This window comes from Poecilia reticulata, chromosome 21, assembly GCF_904066995.2.
Source record: "Poecilia reticulata chromosome 21, P_reticulata-male-v2, whole genome shotgun sequence".
Classification (NCBI taxonomy): domain Eukaryota; kingdom Metazoa; phylum Chordata; class Actinopteri; order Cyprinodontiformes; family Poeciliidae; genus Poecilia; species Poecilia reticulata.
Genome location: NC_088850.1, coordinates 8,688,660 through 8,710,819, shown reverse-complemented (window position 1 = coordinate 8,710,819; position 22,160 = coordinate 8,688,660). Strand labels below are relative to the sequence as shown.

The window sequence follows — 22,160 nt, the reverse complement described above, 5'->3', positions numbered from 1 at the left end:
TAATTGGCTAAATCACTACTCTTGGTTGGCTCTGATTGGTCGATGTGAAGCAACAACCATGTGGTTGCTAAGCCTCTAAGAACCGCGAGAGGAGCGCGGGTTGATGTTAATCCCATCTATTGTCCACACGGTGGCGCCAAAGCACACGGAAAAAGTTCGTCTGAGCTTCTGTGTTTTGATGCTGTTTAGCAATTATCGAAATAAATAATATTCTGCAAAAATTTTATATTAAGTTCCAAATGTATTACTGTTATTAATAGTGGTTGTAGTAAAGTTAACTTTTTCTTCTTCTCATTATTAAAAGGAAAAAATTGTCTTTTTTCAAATAAAGTGAAAAAATACATGGACATATAATTTAGGTTTAGTATATTTCTCATTGGAATATACTAAACCTAAGTTGTTCTTGTGCTTGTGTTAATTTAAATGATACTACTACTTTTAGACTGGGTAATGTACTTTTCACTCATTTATTTCAAAATATCTGTACATCCTAACAGTTCACTTATATCCGTTTTATACGTTACACCTAAAGAATTACCACCTGGGAAAAATAAAATGCAGTGACCTCTCACTCTGCACCCACAGTATGTTACTGATACTGCTAACTGCTTTGCTTCTCTTCTTTTCACAGTAACTCAATATTCACACTGAAATATTGGCTGAATAAATGTTATTTAATCGCCAACGATGCAACTATAAAGCTCATCTGACCAAAGATCATCATTTGTCTTTGGTCTGGCGAGCCATTCTGATTTTTCCATGTTGTTCATTCTCACTTCATCAGTCAGTAGCAACATCAAACTGAGGCATAGCAACAATGTTGAGGCATAGCTGATGTGAAATGGCAATGAATGATTTTGAACATTTAAAATCGAAATAAATGTGGAGGTGGCCTAATTTCTTCTTCCATTCTTCTTCTTCTTAGTTAAATTACTTTAATATTTCATGATTACTAAAATAGATCATAAATATGCATTTGTCCAAATGGTGTAGAAACATGCAGAAGTTATCACTTTGTGGACTAAGAGTTTCTATTAGAGAAAGACACTCTAACTTGTGATGTTCTTGAAGTAAACAATGTAATTGACCAGATTTGTTTTTATTTTTTTGTATTCTTTATATTTTTCTTATCCTATTTTGTGTAAAGGTTTTGTTAAAGCTATGACTAAGTATAATACATTTCTTAGCAGTAGGAATGGTTATTTCTTATTTGTTGCGAGGAAAACTACAACATCACAGTTGTAGTTTTCAAGATTTCAAGGATTCAAGGATTTTTATTGTCATACCATTTCACAATTGCTTGCTTGTGGTACAACATTTGAACTCAGGTCCCAGATCAAGAAGTCTAATAAATATATAATGAATAACAGAGTTAATAAAGACAATTTAAGACATGAACTTAAACTCAAGAACACCAGAAATGTATGTTTGTCTGTGATCGTTTTATATTTTTTCATGCATCCTTCCCTCAGGTTACAAAATGACAAGCTCTTCTCTAAACATGGTTTCTTATTTTCATTCACAGATAAATCGCGCTTTGCACCTAAACAACCTCTGCTCTTATTTGTGATTATCAGACACAAAAGAAGGGCAAAGCATTATTAATTCATCAGACGAGTCGGTTAAATCCTCCAGGTGAGAGATGGTTTCTCTAAACGTGTAACACCGCCCTGGGATAAATGGAGTCTCTGGGATTTCTGCTCGCTGACGGTCCTCTCAGTGGGGCGGCCTCGGTAACGGCTCAGATTATCCTCTCAGTCCTCTCTGCCTTGCTAGCCACCACACACCGATTGAGCTCCGGAGCCGGTCTGTTTGTCTGCCTCTGCAAAAGGTCAGTCCTCCAAAGAGCTGGAAGAGCTTGGACATCGGCCAGGAACAGTTGTAGGAGGGGGAGAGAGTGGAAAACTGACAGCTACAAAACAACAGAGACAGTCGAGGGCCCCTGGCGGCTCTGACGTCAGATGCCCTCATGAAAGGGCACGAGTGGAAGCGGGGAGGCAGGGAGGACGGACAGCTCCAACCCTCCTGACCTCCTCACCTCTGGTGAGGTGACAGCAAGGTTGTAATCAGGGTCATGTGAGGATTTCACTTCCTATGTGATCTCTAGTTCCCTGTTTCTAGGTGGAGTTACAATCAGAGAGCTTTTTCAAGACAAGACAGCAAATTTAATTGTGGTGTAAATGGTTTGAAACACATTTATCTGTAGCTAAGATGCTCTTGAAGACCCTGAAACTGGAATAAGCAGGTGATTAATAATCCTCCTGGATTAGAGGCATTTTTTTTTCATCAAATCCATAATGTTTTTGTTGATAATTAATAAAATTTGACTGTATTAATTATATATGAAGTGGTGTCGTTTTGGTTTGTTTCATGATTTTTGACCTGAGTGGAGTTACCCCCGCCTAACAAAGCTTCCGCAAATTAAACAAAATTGGTGTCAAATGTTTGTGCAACAGAAATGTTCATTTCTCATTTTGTTTTATAATTAAAAAAATATGAATAAATATTTCCAGAGGTCACCAAAGGTCAACCAGCTACCCCACATTTACAAACTCAAACAAAATGTGGTGTCAGTCAACTGTGGTACCTTTGTGCTGATTTGTGCCACTGTATTTTAAAGATTAAAACAATTATAATTTCCAGAAATCACCAGCAATCAACCTCTAACCCCCTTAAAACAAAATCAAGTAAAACTGATATAAATGATTTGTATTATGTTTGCGTTGGTTTGTGTAGATAAAATGTTTGTAGAACAGTTGACTGATACCAAATTTGCTACAACAGTTAATTCTGAAAAAAGCTCAAAATAGATTAAAATCTCATTATCCAAGAATGAGTTTTTGCAAAACCCTCTAATGCTCATTTGTCTAATGAGCACGTTTTACATAGTCCATAAAGCTACCCTAACCTGTTCAACAAAGAATAATAGATCACCTTTAAAGTATGCAGTCAAGATAACAAACAGGCGGCTGCATTAGCAGTCCGTAAATATACTTGAGCCTCTGATTGCGTCAAGAAAGTAGTGAGCAAATTCTGGGAAAACATTTAGACCAGTTTTTTCTAGCAAAAAAATAATCGTACTCGTAAACGTGTGAAGTGAAAGAAATAAATCCGCCACTTTTGGAATAGCGCTGTAGAACGATAAAATGTGTAAAAAGTAAAGCTCTGAATACTTCTCACATACCCAGGATTATTACATCCTGCAACATCAGTGAAAGTCACATTAAACTGGTCAATGCTGTAAAAGTGATACTTTTAATTGCAAACCAGCAATACGTGCGTGTGAGACACGTTCATGGATTTTTACAGGAGAGGGTGACTCCTTAATGCCTGCGGCTGCTGCAGTGACATTCAGGCTGGCCCTGGTTTTTTTCCGCAGCTGGATGTTTTACTGCTCGCTGACTCAGGGAACGTCGTCCTCTCTGAAGCGTTCGTGATGGCCGAGGCATTAAAGCGTGACATTGAGGACCTCGGGGAGCAACTCCCATGAAATAGTTCAGCGCAGGTGTCCGGGCATCAAAGCAGGTGTGTCTGCAGCGGACATTAAAGCCAGTCTTGAAATTTATTTGTCTGTGCCATGTGGGTGACCTTCATCATCCATGTGTGGAGAACTCCTCCTCCTCCTCTTGTTCTTCCTCCTTCATCAGCAGACCATGTGGAAGAGCAGCCACCCTGCTTTGCCTCCTGACTGTTTTGGTAAACCTCGGTGCATATTTAATCCTATTTTCCAGCTCACTTCCTGCTGTTCAGCCTCAGTTCTCATTGGCTGCCCAAAGCGTTTGGCTTTTCTGCAGGCCTGACCTTCTGCTGTCACTCAAATTGATTCAAGGTTCAAATGATCTTCTTCATAAACTGCCAACTAAGAGTTTTAAGAAGTCGGATACTGAAAAAAATGAGTTAATATGATGCAAAATCAAAACACCTTTTAATTAATATCATGTAGTAACAGTAGTTCTACTAATCTAATGCACTGAGTGCAAGCAGACATCCTGCCAAGTCCCTGCTCGAGGTAACGCCTGAAATAGGAGCTATGTAACGAAACCCAGACACTTTAAACAGCTTAAACTGACAGGATGGTTAAATAACAGGAACACGACTGAGCAAGAGCAAGCTCTGCTTACGCTGAGATCCGTCAAAACCAGTTCTCTGAAAACTTCATGCCTCACATTACATGAAAGGACACCATAGGAGTCGACAAATTCAAATCCTGAATTCTTCTGGCAGCTTTACACTCAATACTTTGGGGCCTCAACATTTGTACAAATCAATGAATTTTCTGCACTTTGGTGAAGCTCAAGCATGGTTTGGGAAAAAAAAGATCTTAAAGGGATTGTGAAAAGTAAAATGATCCATGTTAAGGAGCAATGAGCTAAAATATAATTGAAAATTTCAAACCAAAGACATTAACTCTTGATTACATTCATGGATTGAAAAATCTCATTCTAAGGATCATTGTGCACAATGATAAGCAAAATAAATATTTTATAGGTCTAAAACACTAGTGGCAGACGGTGAAAAGGCTCCAGGGTGGTGGTTTTAATATTTTTCATATAGAAATGGATGATGATGCTAATTTTGCCCATTAGCTTTCCCAGCTCCATTTTGTGGCAATTTAGCAAACATTATATATATATATTTATTGTTACATAGAACAAATAATAAAAACATCTGTTTAATTAGAAGATAAACTTTCATCAGAAAGTTTTACTCTTTAAACAATTTTTGTTGACATTGGATGCTAATGCTGAGCTGGGTTATTAGCTTTTGTAGTTGGCATTTGTGGAAGCATTATATTTATGAATTTACTGGAATTTATTAAAATTAATTACACTATAGAAACATCTGTTGGATTAGCAAGTTATCTTTAATCAGAACATGATTTATTTACTCTTTAAACTGACAATTTTTATTCACATTTGGACACCACTGCTACAATTAGCTGTTAGCTTTGGCAGCTAGCATTTGTAACAGTAGCTGCCATATAAAGAATCATTTACTTTGTTGCTTCTTCATAACAAAAAAATAAATGGATATAAAGCATGTTTAATAAGCATGTAATGTTTCATTCGAACATGCCTTTTCTACAAGTTAAACACATTTTAATGCTAGTTCTGTTTACCCATTACCTTAGGAGGCTAGCATTCATGGAAGTATATTTTTTGCACACTTCCCAGGACATTTTGGACATTTATTTAAGATATTTAAAGCCATTTTCAAGATACTTGAAATAAGAGATTATAAAAAGCACAAAAACTGAATACCATTAACTTTTAACTGGAATAACTTTTAACTGGAATAACTAGTACAATACATATTTATTTATAGATTAGATATAGGAAAAACCATAAGACCATAGTAAAAAATTCTTAAAATACACTAAGGCACACATGATCATCAAGGAAGAGGATAAAGCTTATGGCATCATCGGAATAAGAATATTATAGACTAGAATAATAAAAGAGATGCACACTGATGGGATCTTTATGATGTTTTATTCCAGCACAAGTTGTTTGTGTTGTAAAATGGCTGTGCAGCTAGGAATTAAAAGGAGAAGTACAAAATGGAAAATCAGAGACAATTCTAGCATTATACGTTTTAATCCCTATTGTGTTCATTTCCTAAAACCACATCTTGGAAAACATTTCCCCTGCCTTCTTTGGAAACATAGTGAAAACATTGAAATTAAAATAAAAAATAAAAGCAGTAAGATTATGCTTTATTTCAAGTCACTCTCACAATGGAGGGGAGTCTGAGGGGGACAGTGGATGAAACACATTTACAGTCTGATTCAAAAATGTTTTCCCCTACCTACTTAGGTAGCCCTTTTTTTTGTTTTTCACACAGTTTTTACCAACAGTGGCACAGCAGGAGGGCAGCAACTAAAATGCACCTTATTTTTTTGCATTAGTTTGACATTGATAGCCTCTGCTCCTCCACGAAAGTTACAAATACCCTTTTAAAAACCACGACACGGGAACATTCGAGAGAGCTTCAATCGTTTGTGACGTTGCTCCTCCCTCACTCGGTTTTACTTTGTCACCTCATAATCATTTTTCAGAAACGTACACCAAACCCAAAAGGTGTCGAGAGGAAACAGCATTATTTGAGATTGTATTCAACCGGCACGTCCGGTAAGGCTTGAGATCTCTTCTTCTAAATATTCATTATTTCAGCAGTTTGCAGCTGGACCCCTGTGTGTCGCTGCACGCATGGAGGTACAGCAGCTATAACCTTATAAGCACATTTCCAAAAATACAAAATAAAAAAAAAAAAAGAAATAAAATACAGGGTAATACTGTAAAGTTAAGGTAAAAGCCTTTCTTTTTTTTTCCTTAAACATTCATATTTCAAAATAATAATTTTTTTTTAATGATCATGGACCACCAATGAGAGACACTGCAGTCATTTCTAACATTTTCTCAACTTTGTTATGTACAAGATTTAAACATAGCATGACATGGAGAAAAGAAAACTGTTCACGTAATCTAAAAAAATAAAAAAAATAAAATAAAAACATTTGAAATAAAAATTTGACCACTGGAGGTGAAACGGTTTTCAAAATGTGACGTCACAGAGCAACACGACATGAGTCTTATATATAAAAATGAGGGGTAAAGACGACCACACACACTCATTTAGGCAGGTTATGCTGTAAATTTACAGTTATGACACCTATAACTCTGTATGCCAAAATCTCTATTGTAGAATGCTAATAAACATTAGGGTAGCTTTCTATAAAATCAAGAAAGAAAATGCACTCTCTCACCGCCAACAATAAGTCTTATATGGCTTAAATATCTGTTTTCTCCATTCAGCTTTGCTGAAATTACTGTCAGGACAGAAGTTTAATATCCTCCAGCAACATGAAAGTATTTTTTGTGTGTGTGAGTTGCAGCGTTGACGGGTAAACAGAGGAACCCACGAGGTGCAGTGCTGTCGATTTTCTTTTACCCGTTTCAGATTTATCTTATTTTGTTGTTTTTTAAAATCACAACTAAATGCTTCAGATCAAACATTAATATCAGACAGATAACCCGAATAAATATAAAAAGCAGATTTCAAACAATGATTTCATTTAAGAGAAAGAGTGATCCAAATGAACATGAACCTCGGTTAAAAAGAACTCTGCAAAAATAGAAAATCTTACCAAGTAGTCTTCATCTAGTTTCTAGTGCAAATGCCTTAGCATACTTTATGTAGGACAAAACTAACAGCAAGATATAGGAGCTCGTTTTAAGTCAATAATTCCTTAATATTGATTTAAAATGGTAAATTTTTTTCCACTTATAACAAGACATTTTTCCCATGTTATATGTGAAACTAGGATTTTATTAATATTGAGGAATTATTGACCGAAACATCACTTGTAAATTAGTTTTATTTCAAGTTGTCTATTTGCAGTAGAAACTAGGCAAAAAAAAAACAGTAGGTAAGATTTTGCGTTTTTGGGATGTAATTGATTCCCTTTTAAGGATTAATAAACAGTGATTGATTGCATTGATCCTTCCTCACTCGGCTGTGAGGAATTGATTGAAGATAATCTGGATAATCTCACAGAAAAAGTCACAGATTTCTATCAACCCAAAAAGGTTTACAGTGCTCGTTTCATTTCTGGTACTCCAAACTACAGCGAAAGTTAATATTCACAAACGCAGAAGCTTCCCAGATGTACTAAAATTACTCCAAAAATGCGTCAACAACTCATCCAGGAAGTCAGCGAACATCTAAAGCACAGCTGGCCTCTCTTGCCTCAAAAGATTTGTATTCAGTACTCAACAATAATAAGCAGACCGGGCAAAACGTGTCATGCTTCGCAGCACAAAGACCACAAAGGTCTGTCACAAATTGCCAAAAGAAATCTTGAACTTCCCCCAAGACTTTTGGGAAAATATTCTGTGAACCTGAGTCAAAGGAAATCTAACCGTTGGGAAAGTGTGCGTCTTCTTACACATGATTCAAACCTGGTAGCATTTTGGAAAACAAGCTGTCAAATACGACTTTACATAATTAATTTGAACAGCTAAATTTGGACCGTTCATCACCTCATCTCAAACACACTTGAGATAAACCCACCTCTGAATGACTCCCCCCGGACCCCCCAAAAAAAGTGTGGCCTAGTCAAAGCCTGGACTAAAATATGATGCTGTGATATGATCTCAAATATGCAACGCATGCTGGAAAATTATTCGACGTGGCTGAGATGTAAAAATAAAAAATCTCCAAATGAAAATGGACCAAAACAACATTTGATGGCTGATATTAAGTTTCGCATTAATAAATTAAATAATCAGCTGAAATTTGGTTTTTTTCGTTTGTACTGGGGTTATCTTTGTCTGATATCAAGTTTTTTGATGATCTGAAACATAAGCGACAAAATAAAAAGAAAAAACTGAAAAGAAAAAAAGGCCTAAAAAGGGGTAAAATACTTTTCACAGCGCTGTACATCTTAGATGACCAGTCTGCTCATCTTTTCCTACTTTTTCCATAGTTAAATTTTCAGCTTTCGTTATTTTTTTATTTTAAAAAATTTTTTAAATAAATGTTTTGGTATGTCCCGTCTTCTTTCATCTAGTGACGCATCACAGCCACAATCCCTTTAGATTTTGAGCAGAAGTAGAAACATAATCCCACTTTTTTCAGCAAGCTCTGCCACATTATTAGACACATGGACAGAAACAGTCCTGATGATTTAAAAACAACATCCCCCACCCCCCCAAATAAAGACAACAAATACGATGGCGGTCGTTGTGAAGATATGCGGGTTGAAAGGAAGAAATTAAAAATAAATTAAACGATTGACAGCTACCATTTCGAAGTCTTTCCTGGGGCGGGGAGCAGTTAGGGCAGTATGGATCCTTAGTGCAATGAAGGCTGCGTCGCCTCAACATTTAAACAGCCACCCGCCCTGCAACGTGTAGCCAGCTGAATCATCGGCGGGCTCAAAGAGAGGTCCAGGGGGAGGGGGAGGGGCCGTCTTCGGCGACTCTCGCGAGGAAGAAGAGTGAGGGCGTTTAGCTTCTAGTCGAACGGACATATCCAGACGTACTGCATACTCTGAAAAACTACAACGGCTGAAGCCTCGGCGAGGGGGGAGCGAGTCCGGTCCTGAGCCTCGTTTCGTCGCCTTCCACTAAAAGTCATGTAAGTGTCTACATGTATGAGAACGTGTAAACATTAAAATGTGAACGGTGAGGGGAGCGAGTGTGTGGCGTTGGGTCTGTGTGCGAGTTACCTATCTGTGTGACCGTTGTCGTATTTTATGGACTTTTGAAATCTGTGTTCATGATTTAGTTTGTTTTTTTTTCCCTCGACTCCCGTCAGGTCTCTCCAATGCTGCAGATGTACATTCATCCATCGTAGAAGAAGGGAGGCGAAGGGGAGAGGAAGGGGGTTAAAGTGTAACGTCGGGTCACACACACACATGGCGACTGATCCTGAGGCTTTTCCAGTGGTCCGATAAAGACTCCCGGCTCGTCCGCGCGCTCAAAATAAACAGCAGTAGAGGTACTGGAGGACGTTGTACCACATGTAGCCGGAGGCGAAAGCAAACGACTGGACCATGCACAGCCACACGGGGTCGAGGGTCATCTGCCGGGAAGCCGCCTCCTTCTGGCCATCTGGAGGAGGGAATGATCCTGGAGGGAGAAATCATTTGACTCTGAAATGTAGTTTTTATGCTTTATATTAATCTCGTCGAGGTGATACAATACAAAAACAAAGTCTAACCAAGTGTGTGGAAATTTGTAGTGGGAATATCCTAGAACACTTGAAATAAGACAAAACTCACTTACAAGTAACTTTTCAGGAAGAAATAGAAGCTTGTTTTAAGCCAATAATTCCTTAATATTGATGAAAAAATACTTGCTATAAGTATCATAATAAATTTGCTAGGAAAACAAGACATTTTTCCCACATTACAAGTAAGAATAATAAAGCTCATTATTAATATAACATCTTACAAGTTGGGTGAAATGTCTTGCTCCACTGGCAGATTATTTCACTTATAACTAGTATTTTCTCATCAATATTAAGGAATTATTGACTCAAAACAATCTCCGACTTCTTGCAAAAACAATATTTGCACATTTATGATTTTTGGGGGTAATTTTTAACACTTTCATACACAAGTAAAAAAAAAAACATACATTGCTGAAAACAAACAAAAAAGTGAAAGGACAAACAAAGATAAATATTTAACTTCCTGTCAATGCCAAGAACACAAAGTGTAGATGGAAGCATAAGCGTATTATCTTATACCATCACTTTTTAATATTCATACTCCATTATCAAAATCAAAACAGTTGAGTGTGTCGACAAACTCTTACTCATATTTAAACCCTACAGCATTTAATTAGCAGGTGATTTTGATACTTTTTTAATTTAAAGAGTGAAAGCACAGTTTTTAACTCCTCACAATTATTCCACATCTGAATTCCTCCAATTGAAGTACAATTATTTTTAATATTTGTCCTGACCTTCAGTTTTTTAAACAATATTCTGACTTGTAAGTTACTAAGACATTTAGACTAGAAACTAGACCAAAAATACAAAAGGTTTAGAGTTTTTTCAGCGTAGTTTTAAGTAACTTTGCAGCAGAATAATGATACATTTTAGCTGGACAAACATACCTGTGTTGTAGAAGTGAGCCAACAACTCTTCTTTCTCCACAAACCTCTGATACAGCCAGTCAGTCAGGGCCTCTGCCTCCATAGGAACCTCTTTTATTGGGTACATCCTGAAGCAGAACAGGGAGATGGAAAAGACATAATTAAAAATAAATAAATAAAAAGGATTTCTGTGTAAGTTGGAGTCCCAGACCTGCAGAGGAAAAGATGAAGGCATTTCCCATATAACAGCAGCGAGGGCTGAAATTTAAAATCTCAGATATATTTCAAACGAGATGCAATTTATTTTTCCTCACTTTCCTTTCCAAAAAAAAGAAATTATAAATGACAGAAAATATTTTCAAGACCGGGCTTTTATTTCAATCTTCCCTTCTGAGTCATACGATACAGTATTAGGGCTACGCTACGAGAATTTTTGTTTATTTACAAGAATATTTTCATATTATTAGCAGAATAAAGACACAGTTTTACCATTTAGTTTCTTAAAATTTATTGTATTTTCTAAAAATACAATAAAAAAAAAAAAGTCATTAGCATTATGAGATAATGCAAGTAACTTAGTCCATGGCTCCTTCTTTGATTTTGCACAATTGTTTCAAAGTCCTAATTTTATACTGATATGTTAAAAGATTAAGTATTTCAATTAAGTTTTATCTGTAAAACTTATACTAAAGTTCAACTTCACAAAATGCTCAACATTCCTCATTTTACTCATGATTCGGAACCATGGAAAACCAACAAATGCATAATTGGGGAGGAGGAAGATTTTTCTATAAAAATCAAAGCTTAAAAAAATTAAATAAGATAATTAAATTGATAAAAAATGATTTATCACCTAGCCGTAGCTGCAGGAATCTGAGTGTAAAAAATGGATCTAAAACACAAAACTGAACTTTTTACAGCAACTAAAGTTCAGAGGTTGATTTTTAAAGCACATTTATAGAAATTACTTTGAAAAATAACCTTTATTTAAATAAAAATGTCACATTTACCCAGTCCTCACTTTCTGATAATTTTACACCATTAGACTTCAATAGGTTGTCCTTTAAATTACCCACTAAAATCTGGTGTTTTTAACCCAAACTCGGCTGCATCCTGAGTCAGAAAACAAGCAGGAACATAAACTCTGCTGCATTTAGCAGCAAAAAAAAAACTCTCACCAATTCTGTAGAAAGAAACATTCAGAAACTATTTATGAAAGCCTGAAACTCAAACAATGCATGCTAAAACCGCTCGCTAACAGAGTGTTTCACCTCATGCTGGTGTCTGTTACAGCTGTCTGTGTTTGCTGATTTTCTTTTTTTCCCTTTTTGTGGATTCATTAGCTGGCAGCCTCAGTGGAGTACCACAGAGAGGCAGAAGTGCTGAGGGGAGCCCCCGACAGCAGACAGACTCATGGAGCTCCACTAAATGACTCACAAGGGAGTGGGAGGACCGAGTCAGAAAAAAAAAAACATCTAACTGCTAAAGTTCAGTCAGTTCAGCCATCAAGAAAGTGAGAAGTCAGTCGCAATTCAGCGAGAAGCTGCACTTTTAAAAGCCTCAGCGATTCGGCTTCGTATGTGGAGGCTGGAAAGTTCTCAGCATTTCCTAAATGCAGACGAGAACGGTGAAGAGGAGCCAAGAGCGGGGACAAGTAGAGGCACAAACACACCATCATCAGCGGTTACGCTCTGCGGTAAACGTTTGGTCGACGGAAAATAAAAAATATTTCATCAGCTCACAACTTAAATGACTGTTGATTTTCCATCCAGGGGAATAAAAATGGTTAAAAACTACTGAGCCTCTTTACAGGTGAGAAATTTAGGGATATTGTGTAAATAAATTAGACATATTGCAGAAGACCTCATCAACTAAATGGCTTCATTATACTATAAAAAAAATTACCAAAAAAAATCCTTGTATTTTTTTGTAGGAAATAAAAGTGCAGAATGCAAAATAAACAATAATGTTTGCAAATAAAATAGCCAGGAAAAAAAGCATGATTTCTTCACTCATTAATGATTCAACCAGCTTTATTAAACTTATTAAAACCTGAATAATAAGTTGTAAATAATGCCCCTCTAGTTTTAACTTTGCAATTATTCCTCAGTTTGATAAGCGATAAAAAGAAAGTAAATTTAGAAATCTCTAATCACAATAATGTCACAATTCTCAGGGGAAAAAACCCCATTGAACTATATATTGAAAATATTGTTTGGTTTTCAACGATTAATAAAAAATTACTACAACTTATTCATCTAGAAAAACAATCAAATATATTGTTTTCCCTTCCACAGAATGTTTTCCAAAAAAAAAAAAAAAACTACCTATCAGCTATCAATAATATGAAATAACATTATAATTGATCCCAGGAAAACAAGAGATGCTAAATGGAAAAGGTCACTTTTCAGGTGCCGTCATGGAGCTGCTGCCGGTGAAATCTCGTCTCCTGCCACTAGGGGTCTCTACTGGGCTGCGTTTGCACACAGAGCAGCTCCTGGTCACCTTCAAACAGAGGTTACAATCTCCTCCCTCAGATAAGCACTTCTCCCTCTGCACTCAACGTTTCCTCTCCACATAATGCCCACCATGAAGGTAGAGGGAACCAGTTTGGTCTTTTGCATGATCATGGGATTTAGAATGAGGTTCGTTTTAAACATGGCAGACATGAGTTTCATGGTCTGCAGTCACAAACAGTGGCTAGGACATGAGACGCTGATTAATAATTGTTTAAAAGTGTTGGTGTCTAATTCTTTAACAAAGCTGTCATTTTAATCAGCAGTTTATAGGCCTGTCACAATAATCAATAAGTCAATTAATTGCATGATCAATTAAAACAAAAATCAATTATTTCCATTGGCATGATTTACCATTTATCTTTTTTCTTCTCTCTTTCTACCAAAAACTAGATGATACAAGTCTTCAGTTTGGTGCTTTGGTCTCAATTAGCCTTTTTTTTTTTGAAGGAGAATTTTGTTTACAAAGACTTTATTTTATTTGCTGTTTTGTTTATTTATTTTGGATATTTAAAAATGTTAAATGTTCATCAAAATTTAAAGTTTACATATCTTTTAGAATGTTCTCTTGCATTATTATTATTTTTGTCATTACCATTTTATTACTTAAAAATGGTCTCAAAACAACAATAGTATTCTTCACTTAAACTCAGTTTTGTGCCGCCTTTCTTAGAGAGTAAAAACATACAAAGCAAATATCTTCTCCAATCAGTAGAGAGGCGTATCTGGGGGATTTCTGTACAGTAATTAGTTTTTTAATGAACAAAAGCACTTACTACACAGCAGCTACCTATAAGGTGGCAAGTCTGAACAAGATCCCAGCTTTGTAGAGCAAATTCCCAGAATGTGTGAAATGCCAGTGAACATTCGGGAAGAAACCTTACCCAATTCTGTGAAAGACTTTTTCTTTTTCTTTTTTTTTTAGACGAAATGGTTTCAGAACAACAGGAACAACTCTCGGTGTTGTCAAACTTGATAGTGTGATTAGAGGTAAAGGAAAGCCGATTCTCAAAGCTATCAGGTGTCGTTCAGGTCAATCACGTTCCAGAGGAACCACTCACACAGATTGCTTGTCAAAAATCCTTGGAAAAGAGGAAAAATGCGTTCACTCAATACTCTCTGATCGATGAAGCACAAACACCTTTTGCTTTCTTGATAATAAATTAAATTGACGCATAAATCCATACTACTCCTGGTAAAGAGCCAAACCCGAAGGGGTTAACAGAGTTCGTTCATTACATCCACGTAGTAAAATGAACGAGCGAATGTGATTAATTATCCAATGCAAAACGGGTAAACCTAGAAAGAGCCTCACACCTTCCTAGAGGCTCCGAGCTCGGAAACGTAAGCCGATATCAAGGGGAGAAACAAAAGCCGGCCCCGGCCACTTATTAGCCGCGTTGGAGCGTTTATGGGCTTGGGGTAGCAGGTGGCTGCCGCGGCGCTTTCCTGCAGCTGAAATATTCATGCAGAAATCAGATTCGTCTGCGGCCTGGAGCAGCTGCACAAGCTGTTTTAGCAGCTGAGGTTTGAAGGAGGGCCCCCACCGATTCGGGTCCAAAAGAAACAGCAACGCACTTTGATAGAGAGAGGGAGAGCGCTAATCTGCCGCCTTCACTGGATCATCAGCCGGCTTTGTTTTGAGAAGAGCCACTGCGGCCACATCTGCAGAAATGCCAGCGGATGACCACTTATGATGAAAATTAGCAGGCGAGGGGAAAGTTGAAGGGCTTCAGAAAACACCTGATCTATAAATATGTCCTCCACTAGTCATTTGTTTAGGCAGCCGCTTATTTTCTAAACCGTTTCTTTCAGTAAACTCAATGCGAGGAATGTTATGAACCTCAGCCTTCTTGTAATTAAAGAACCGCCAGTAAAATTAAAAGCGCTTTCATTACCATGCAAAAGGCGTCATACACTTTAAACTTTTCCACATCGTTCATGTTACAACATGTAGATCAATGCAAAGTGGTGCAAACAATCATGAAACGGAAGGAAAATGAGGTGCAACTTCCCAAAGATTTATAATGTTCTGAAAAGTGTGGCATGCACACGTATGCAATAGGAGTGAGACTTTAACGGGTTCATTTCGATTAACATTGATTTTGACGTGTCAGTTTCGACAAATTAATTACATAAGCGATGCGTTAAAATTGCTTAATTAATTAATGAATATTTTAAAAACGCACACAAAAGTCCTGAGCCGGAAACTTTGTGTTACGCTTCTGACGCCTGTAAATCTGATGCACAAGCAGGATCCGCAAGTAAAATGACAGATGGAAAAAAAAAAACACTTCCTTTGGTTCACTGATGGGCTGCTTGAAAAGACAATTGATGTGTACAGATTGTGCTAGAAGGAGTTAGCCTATTAGCACTAAAGTAAGTTTCAAGAATGATCAGCGGCTCCTGAAACATTTGAAAACTGACTGGGTATAGTAGCGCTTTGCACCAATCTAATGGTTTAATAACCTTAATTACAGATTTCAAGTCAAAAATAAATATTTTTATTTATTTTTATTTATTTCAAGTCAAAAATATTTATTTTTGACTTGAAATAAAGTCAAAAATAAATATTTTTGACTTTCAAGTCAAAAATATTTATTTTTGACTTGAAAAAATGTCAAGCTTTTAAAAAAACTTGACCTACCAATTACCGTTTTGGCCAATTGATTTTTTTTTTTTGCTCTGAAAAGTTGCTAAATACAGCAACAAAGTCACTACGTTGGCAACAGTGGGGTGTCTATTTTTAAACGTTCACATGGAGACGTGACCTGGTGGTCTGTCGGTCAGCTCTCTCTCTCTCTCACAGTAGAGTAAAATGAGACAGTAGTTGATTTTCATACTTCTGCAGAAGTGTCCAAAATTAAGAAACTCTGGATTTCTTAACCCTAAAATACACTGCAACCGATTGCCTTTGTGAGCAGTTCTTTCACATTTTTCTGAAAAGAGGAAACTTGCTGGGACTGGAAATACTAACATACCGTAACAAGGCTGAACTACTGCTTTGAGAAACTAAATATCATAGGAGCTGAAGTCAGGGCTTGTTAATGCAGGGATCTGTGTCTTGACTTTACAGCTTCTACAGCTCTGGAAAAAAAACTAGTTTTTTCTGATTTTACTTTTTATAGGTATATGTTTTTGAGTAAAATGAACATTGTTTTTTTTATTCTATGAACTACTGACAGCACGTCTCCGAAATTCCAAGCAAAAATTTTGGATTTATTAGCAGAAAATGATAGTCAAAGTAACAAAAAAGATGCAGTGCTTTCAGACCTCGAATAACACAAAGAAAACAATTTCATATTTATTTTGAAACAATAAATATGAAATTTATTGTTTCAAAACAATAAATTTGAAACAATAATGCACTGTAGTGGTGCATTAAGAGACCACTACAGTGGTCTCTTAATTTTTTTTCAGAAATGTATTATCTATTGTCTTTTCTGTCTTAATCCTGAGGGTTTTGTACAGTTGTATATTTTTGGATTTACGTCTGCGTCCTATAAGGGAAAATTCAATAAAAACATGTATTTAAAAAAATCTGAATATGCATGATTGATTTGAGCGTCATATATGGAGAGAAACATTAGCAGTACTTATGTGAATACTCTATTAGATGCTCTTACATAAAAACCCCATTGATCAATAAACAGCATCACGATTGATGCAAGACGCCAAGTTAAGCCGACTGAGGATTTGCCAGCCGGGCCCCAAACAATGATCCCCTCAGAGCAACAGAAACCACACTGTAAGGAATCTGAAGATGCTGGTGTTTGTGTTTGCAGGGCTCAGTAGTGATGACGGCGGCGGAGGTGTGTTGGCGTTCGGCCACGGCTGCGCTCTCGGCTCCACTCTAGCCCACTTGGCACTGGCCTGCTTGGTAACCTGACGCCCAAAGACAAGACAGCTGAGGGGAGCTGGAGTTTCTGCTGTCAGGAAACTTCAGCGTCAGGCTTTCACCACGTGACGACGACCTGCGCTACATGCAAACGATTAATTACATCCCGACATGCGAAGCCTCAGCGTGTATAATTACTGCAGGAGGTGCTGAAGACTTAACACCTGAATAGGAAAGATTAAATTGCACAACATGTTGCATAATTGAATTAATGGCTGAAACAATTAATCGAATTAATAGCAAAGAATCAGTTATTGAAATACTAATATAGTAATCAATTGTTTAAAAAAGTCATTTGCTGAAACAAAAAAAAAATATTCAGAGCAGTAATTAAGCTAAAATACATGTTACATTTAAGATGAGAGCATCTTTATCTGCAAATATGTTCATAATTTTAGTTTCCCCAGGTTCAATTACAGATGCTATGTTATTGCATTTAAGGCAATATAATGTTTATTTGCTTATTTTGAAAAGAATTTGAATTGTTTGCGTCTTTTTATGCATTTCTAATATTGCAAAAAAGGCTTAAGAGGTTAAATGAAAAGTATTGAGAGTGTGCCAATTTTTTTAATCCGATTAATCATCAGAATAATCAATAGAATAATCGATTAGTAAGGTAATAAGATGCCAGTTCCTCAGTTACCAGAAAGTTGACCATACCAACTCGGCCTTGCACGGACCATTTAGCTTCTGTGCAGCTCTTGAGATTTTGTTTCCACTCTAAACTTCCCAAGGAAGCTAATTAAACTTGACTTTGGCTGTAAAAGTCTGCTTTCTACACAAGGCTGTTTGGAGTGATGCCAGTCATTGTTTTGGTGACTCCATTAGGCCCAAATCTCTGGTGGGGAAAACCTTCATAAAACAAACGAGAGCCGCTTTCAAACAGTGCCTGAGCTTTTATGCATCATTCAGAAACAGTCACGAAGTTTCCTTAATGGAGATCCCTACGAACTTGATGTGGAGACCAAGAACCCTTACCAGCAGTCAGACAAAGGCTGGGGAGCAGCTGACGTTCGATCAGTAAGAGCTCCATTCGGTCGCTCTCAGCGTTTCCTCCATGTCAAGACTTTCTCTGTTCCAGGAAGCGGCTTGGCGCAGAGCGACAGGCGTCACCCAAACGTAAAGAGATGGAAAACTCATCAAGTCGACGGAGCAACGTTTAACCACGAAGCAGAAATAGACTCAGATATTTAACATGTTCATTTTTGCTATGAATTCTTGCATTTTACTTTTTTTTTCCATTTTTTTTTTAAATTTATTATGTTTATTTTTTGGTAATTCATTTTATCATCTTTTGTCACTTAAATTTATTAGGGCTGCAGCTAAAAGTTATTTTTGTAATCAATTATTCTGATGATTAATCGGATAAAAATGGGATTACATTCTGCAAATGTTTTATACAACTACTTAAACTTTTTTGCAATATTAGAAATGTGTTAAAAACACCAATAAGCAAATAATTTATTTACTTTTAAAAATGAGAATAAACTGCAATAACAGCATTCCTTTGGTGTAATCATTTGTAACATCTTCTAACATCTGCATTTTAAAATTTCAGTCCTTTCTGCTTGACTTATCAAAATAGTGTAGAGTGGATATGCTGATTACTTTATAATAATCACCAGTTATTAATTGGATAGCAAAATGCAGGAATTATTTCAATAATCAATTCATCATGATTAATCAAATTAATTGTTTCAACCTTAAGGAGAAAGTTTGATTATTAGCTTATTGGTATGAACTTATTTTATTTGCTATATTAATAATAATAATAATAATAATAATAATAATTGATTCTACTTTAATAATCTTTTTCCTCTGGTTCCCACCTCTCTGTAGTCCTAGTTTTAAAGTTTCGATGAACATCTGTAAAGAGGAGAACGATGACAGTGACCAGAATTTAATTTCCTTTCACCGGTCTACCATGAGTCAGCACGATGTTACAAAAACTCTCACGTTCCCACTGAGATTACACCTCTCGGTTATGCTTAAAAACGAACAGAAGATCATGGATATGGTGGTAATGCCGAATTATCTTATCTTCAGTCTGCGTAAAATTAAGCAGCCTGAAACGTGATGTGGAGCAGCAAACGTATTTTGTCCCCACTTTTATCTTCATGTCTACGTGTCTTGAGCCAACCCCCCCCCTGTCATGGTGCCCATATACCTCCGTTATCAGAGCAGGAGGCAGGTTGAAGGGGGCAATAAAAGCTTTGTTACCAGTGGATCTGGACTATATGGGTGGATAATCACACAGATGTCAGCAAATAGCCCGACGTATGAGTGTTCATGGTCAAGGTCAGTGAAAGAGGAAGTTGATATGGCTCCTGATCAAGAGAATATTAGGAGAAACATTTACAGACTGATGAATTCTGAATCAGAGCGAAGCTCTAAAACACATAAGCAGCATTAAATATTCTGCACTTTTATTTGTATTTCTTATTTAACCCTTCATGATCTAAGTTTCAAATCTCCGCGTGGATATTTTTTTTATTTTTTTTTTATTGTACAAAGTTCTTTAAATGTGCTGTGAGTAAATATTTTCCATTAAGCCCGATAAGGTTTAATGGAAACACTGCGATTGGGAAATTGAGTTTTTTGACATTAGTAGAATATCTACAAAGTTTCGCCCACATTTGTAATTGAGACGCAGCTAGTGACACTTTAGGCCCGTTTCTCTCCCAAGTGACATTTTAAGTCATTTTAGCCTCATTAGCTGTGAAAAACAGGAGACTATAGATAAAAATCAGGTGATTTATGTCAGTAAACTAAAGATAGGTCATCACAGGATCTTCATTAATCTTTATTTAAGTTCAATAAATGTTAATGAACTTAAACATACGTCTCATCAGACAGTAAAGCAGCCTTTTCAGTCCCAGTGACTGAACTGGAAGAAATGGTAGCAATTGAGCTACGCTGAGTCTTACTGGGAAATATGCCAAAGCCTTTAATGTGAACTTTTCTCTCTACTGATTAAATATACTAAAGGTTGGATTTTCCCAAAATTTTCATTATGAATTATCCTACTACAAGATTAATTTATTCTAATGCTTTTTACTCTCTACCCCAGTGTACCAATAAATGTTACAAGTGTATTAAATCTAGAAAATGAATACTTTAGCTTTATTAATGCTACTTTTTCATCAATTCTGTGAATGAGCTTTAGTTTTAGCACATTTCCCTATGGTGAGTTAAACCCAATACATTTTTGATGCTTGGGAAAAAGTGTCTTATACTCCAAAGACACTAATTACAACTGTGTGCATAATATGAAGGATTTAATCCTGAGCTTGTCTGGGTTATTAATTAGCTTGGCAGGAGTAGAAAAAAGGTGAAGAAAGTCAAACTATTTTGTAATTGGACACATTTCTTTCTTTTGGTACGTAACAAATCAAAATTTATATTTATTGCTGCAAACTTATCAAGCTTTGTGTTCAACAGCCACCATGTGATGACCAGGCAGTCAGACTCCATAAATCAAACTTCAGATATTCCCAAACATCAGCTTTAAGAAAACCAAACACCAGCAAAAAAAAGAGAAAGAAGAAGAGATGGTGCATTTAAAGGAAAACGGATTTTAGCGTATTTAACACCCACTTCTGCCCTCGTTCGGCCTCTGTACTCCCACCTAGCTTTCCCATCTGCCATTCACAGAGGGCTTATGATGCTGCAATCTGGGAGGCTGAGATTATACGGAAAGAGAGAGGACAGGGGGGACAGCGATGGGAGGGTGGGGCTGATGGGAGGGGAGGAAGAGGAGGAGGAAGGCGGATTTGAAAAAGTGAAGAGCCCTTGATGTGGATTCATCCAGAATATTACCCAATACTCATGAACAGATGCAGCCTATGGAGCCCCTACAGATAATAACACAGCAGAGGACGGACGGCCTCTATGAAGGCTGGCTGACACTGAAACTAGCAGGGAGATGATGTTGGATTTCAGACACACATGCATTAAAATGTCTTGTGCTGTTTTTCAGTGGCGTCTGCTGAAGAGGACAACGAAAAGACGGACAGTGAGGACACGTAAACAACAGAAAGGGCTACAAAGACGGGAGAAAAACACACAACAAATATGAGATTCTGTCTTAACGGATTACTAAAATGGTGAGAAACCAGTCAGAAATGTGTGTGCTTCCACTAAAAAGCTAAATACAGGCTGAGAATAAATCAATTCCACTAAATAACAGCAATAAATTAACAATATACAAGTTATATGTCATTTTAGAGCATTAAAAATGCAGACAAACTTCAAAAGTAAGCCTGTATTAATTTATTGGGACTAAAATGCATTCATTTCAATTAACGTGCAATTTTTTTTTAAACAATTGCATTTTCTTATTTCTGACCTGGAAATTTTGTATTGTGTTTCTGGTTTGTCGAATTTTCACTTCGACAAACGATCTGGTGGGACGCTGGAAAAGACTGTTACTGTATTCAAGTTGTGCCAAAAGGAGCGAAACTATTCAAGACTAAAATAGCATCTTAATGCAGAACATGTTGCAGCAGCACAGATGTTTCCAACATTTGATGTCAAGAGCCCATAGATCTAAGGAAGCATTTTTTCAAATAAGTTACATGATCTCGGATTCCAGGTATATGTGAAAGAACTTTTCCCCAATCTGATGGTTGAATAACCTAAATAACAGAATAAAAAAAAGATATGGTAGATGCTGAGCTTGTGTGGCTATTTTATCAATAATTTTGCAGCAAAATACAATTGTACATCTTTGAAAAGCAGAAGCAGAGCCTCCTGCACAGCCAACAAGAATACAGAATGTGGTTTCTGGATGTTAAGTCAACAACAAAAACATCTTTTCCAGCAGTCATTGTACAGAGCATACAGCGGTAAAACCAACTAACCAAATTCCTGGAGCTCAGATGGGGTTGCTAGGTAACAGTCTGGGCTTCGCTAGGGTTGCGAGTCAAGGGACAGTGTCTGCTCATTTGTGACGTTTTTGAAATGGCTCATTTTCCAGACACCAAAAAACATTAGGTTTTTGACAGAAAACGGCGTGGTGGTTGGTTTCTTTTAAGCACTTGGACTTGTTTTTAGAAGTAGTGGGAACCCAAACGGAAGTACAGACATTTTCAAAATATGAACGTCCACTTTAAAGAAAAATTGTAATGTGGTAAAATC

The 22,160-nt window shown here is 36.8% G+C and overlaps 1 protein-coding gene across 1 annotated transcript in view; it reads right to left on the bottom strand.

The window, feature by feature from the left end:
* Window positions 1-5,473: 5,473 nt before the first annotated feature.
* The window catches only part of lpgat1 (lysophosphatidylglycerol acyltransferase 1), a 51,418-nt gene continuing 34,731 nt past the window's right edge, over window positions 5,474-22,160 (bottom strand). Inside the window, exons 7-8 of the mRNA XM_008397527.3 lie at window positions 10,629-10,735; window positions 5,474-9,635 (exon numbers count right to left, since the gene is read on the bottom strand). Of these exons, the coding sequence (XP_008395749.1) occupies window positions 9,484-9,635; window positions 10,629-10,735 (259 nt within the window). The 3' untranslated portion in view covers window positions 5,474-9,483. The remainder of the gene's footprint in view (window positions 9,636-10,628; window positions 10,736-22,160) is intronic.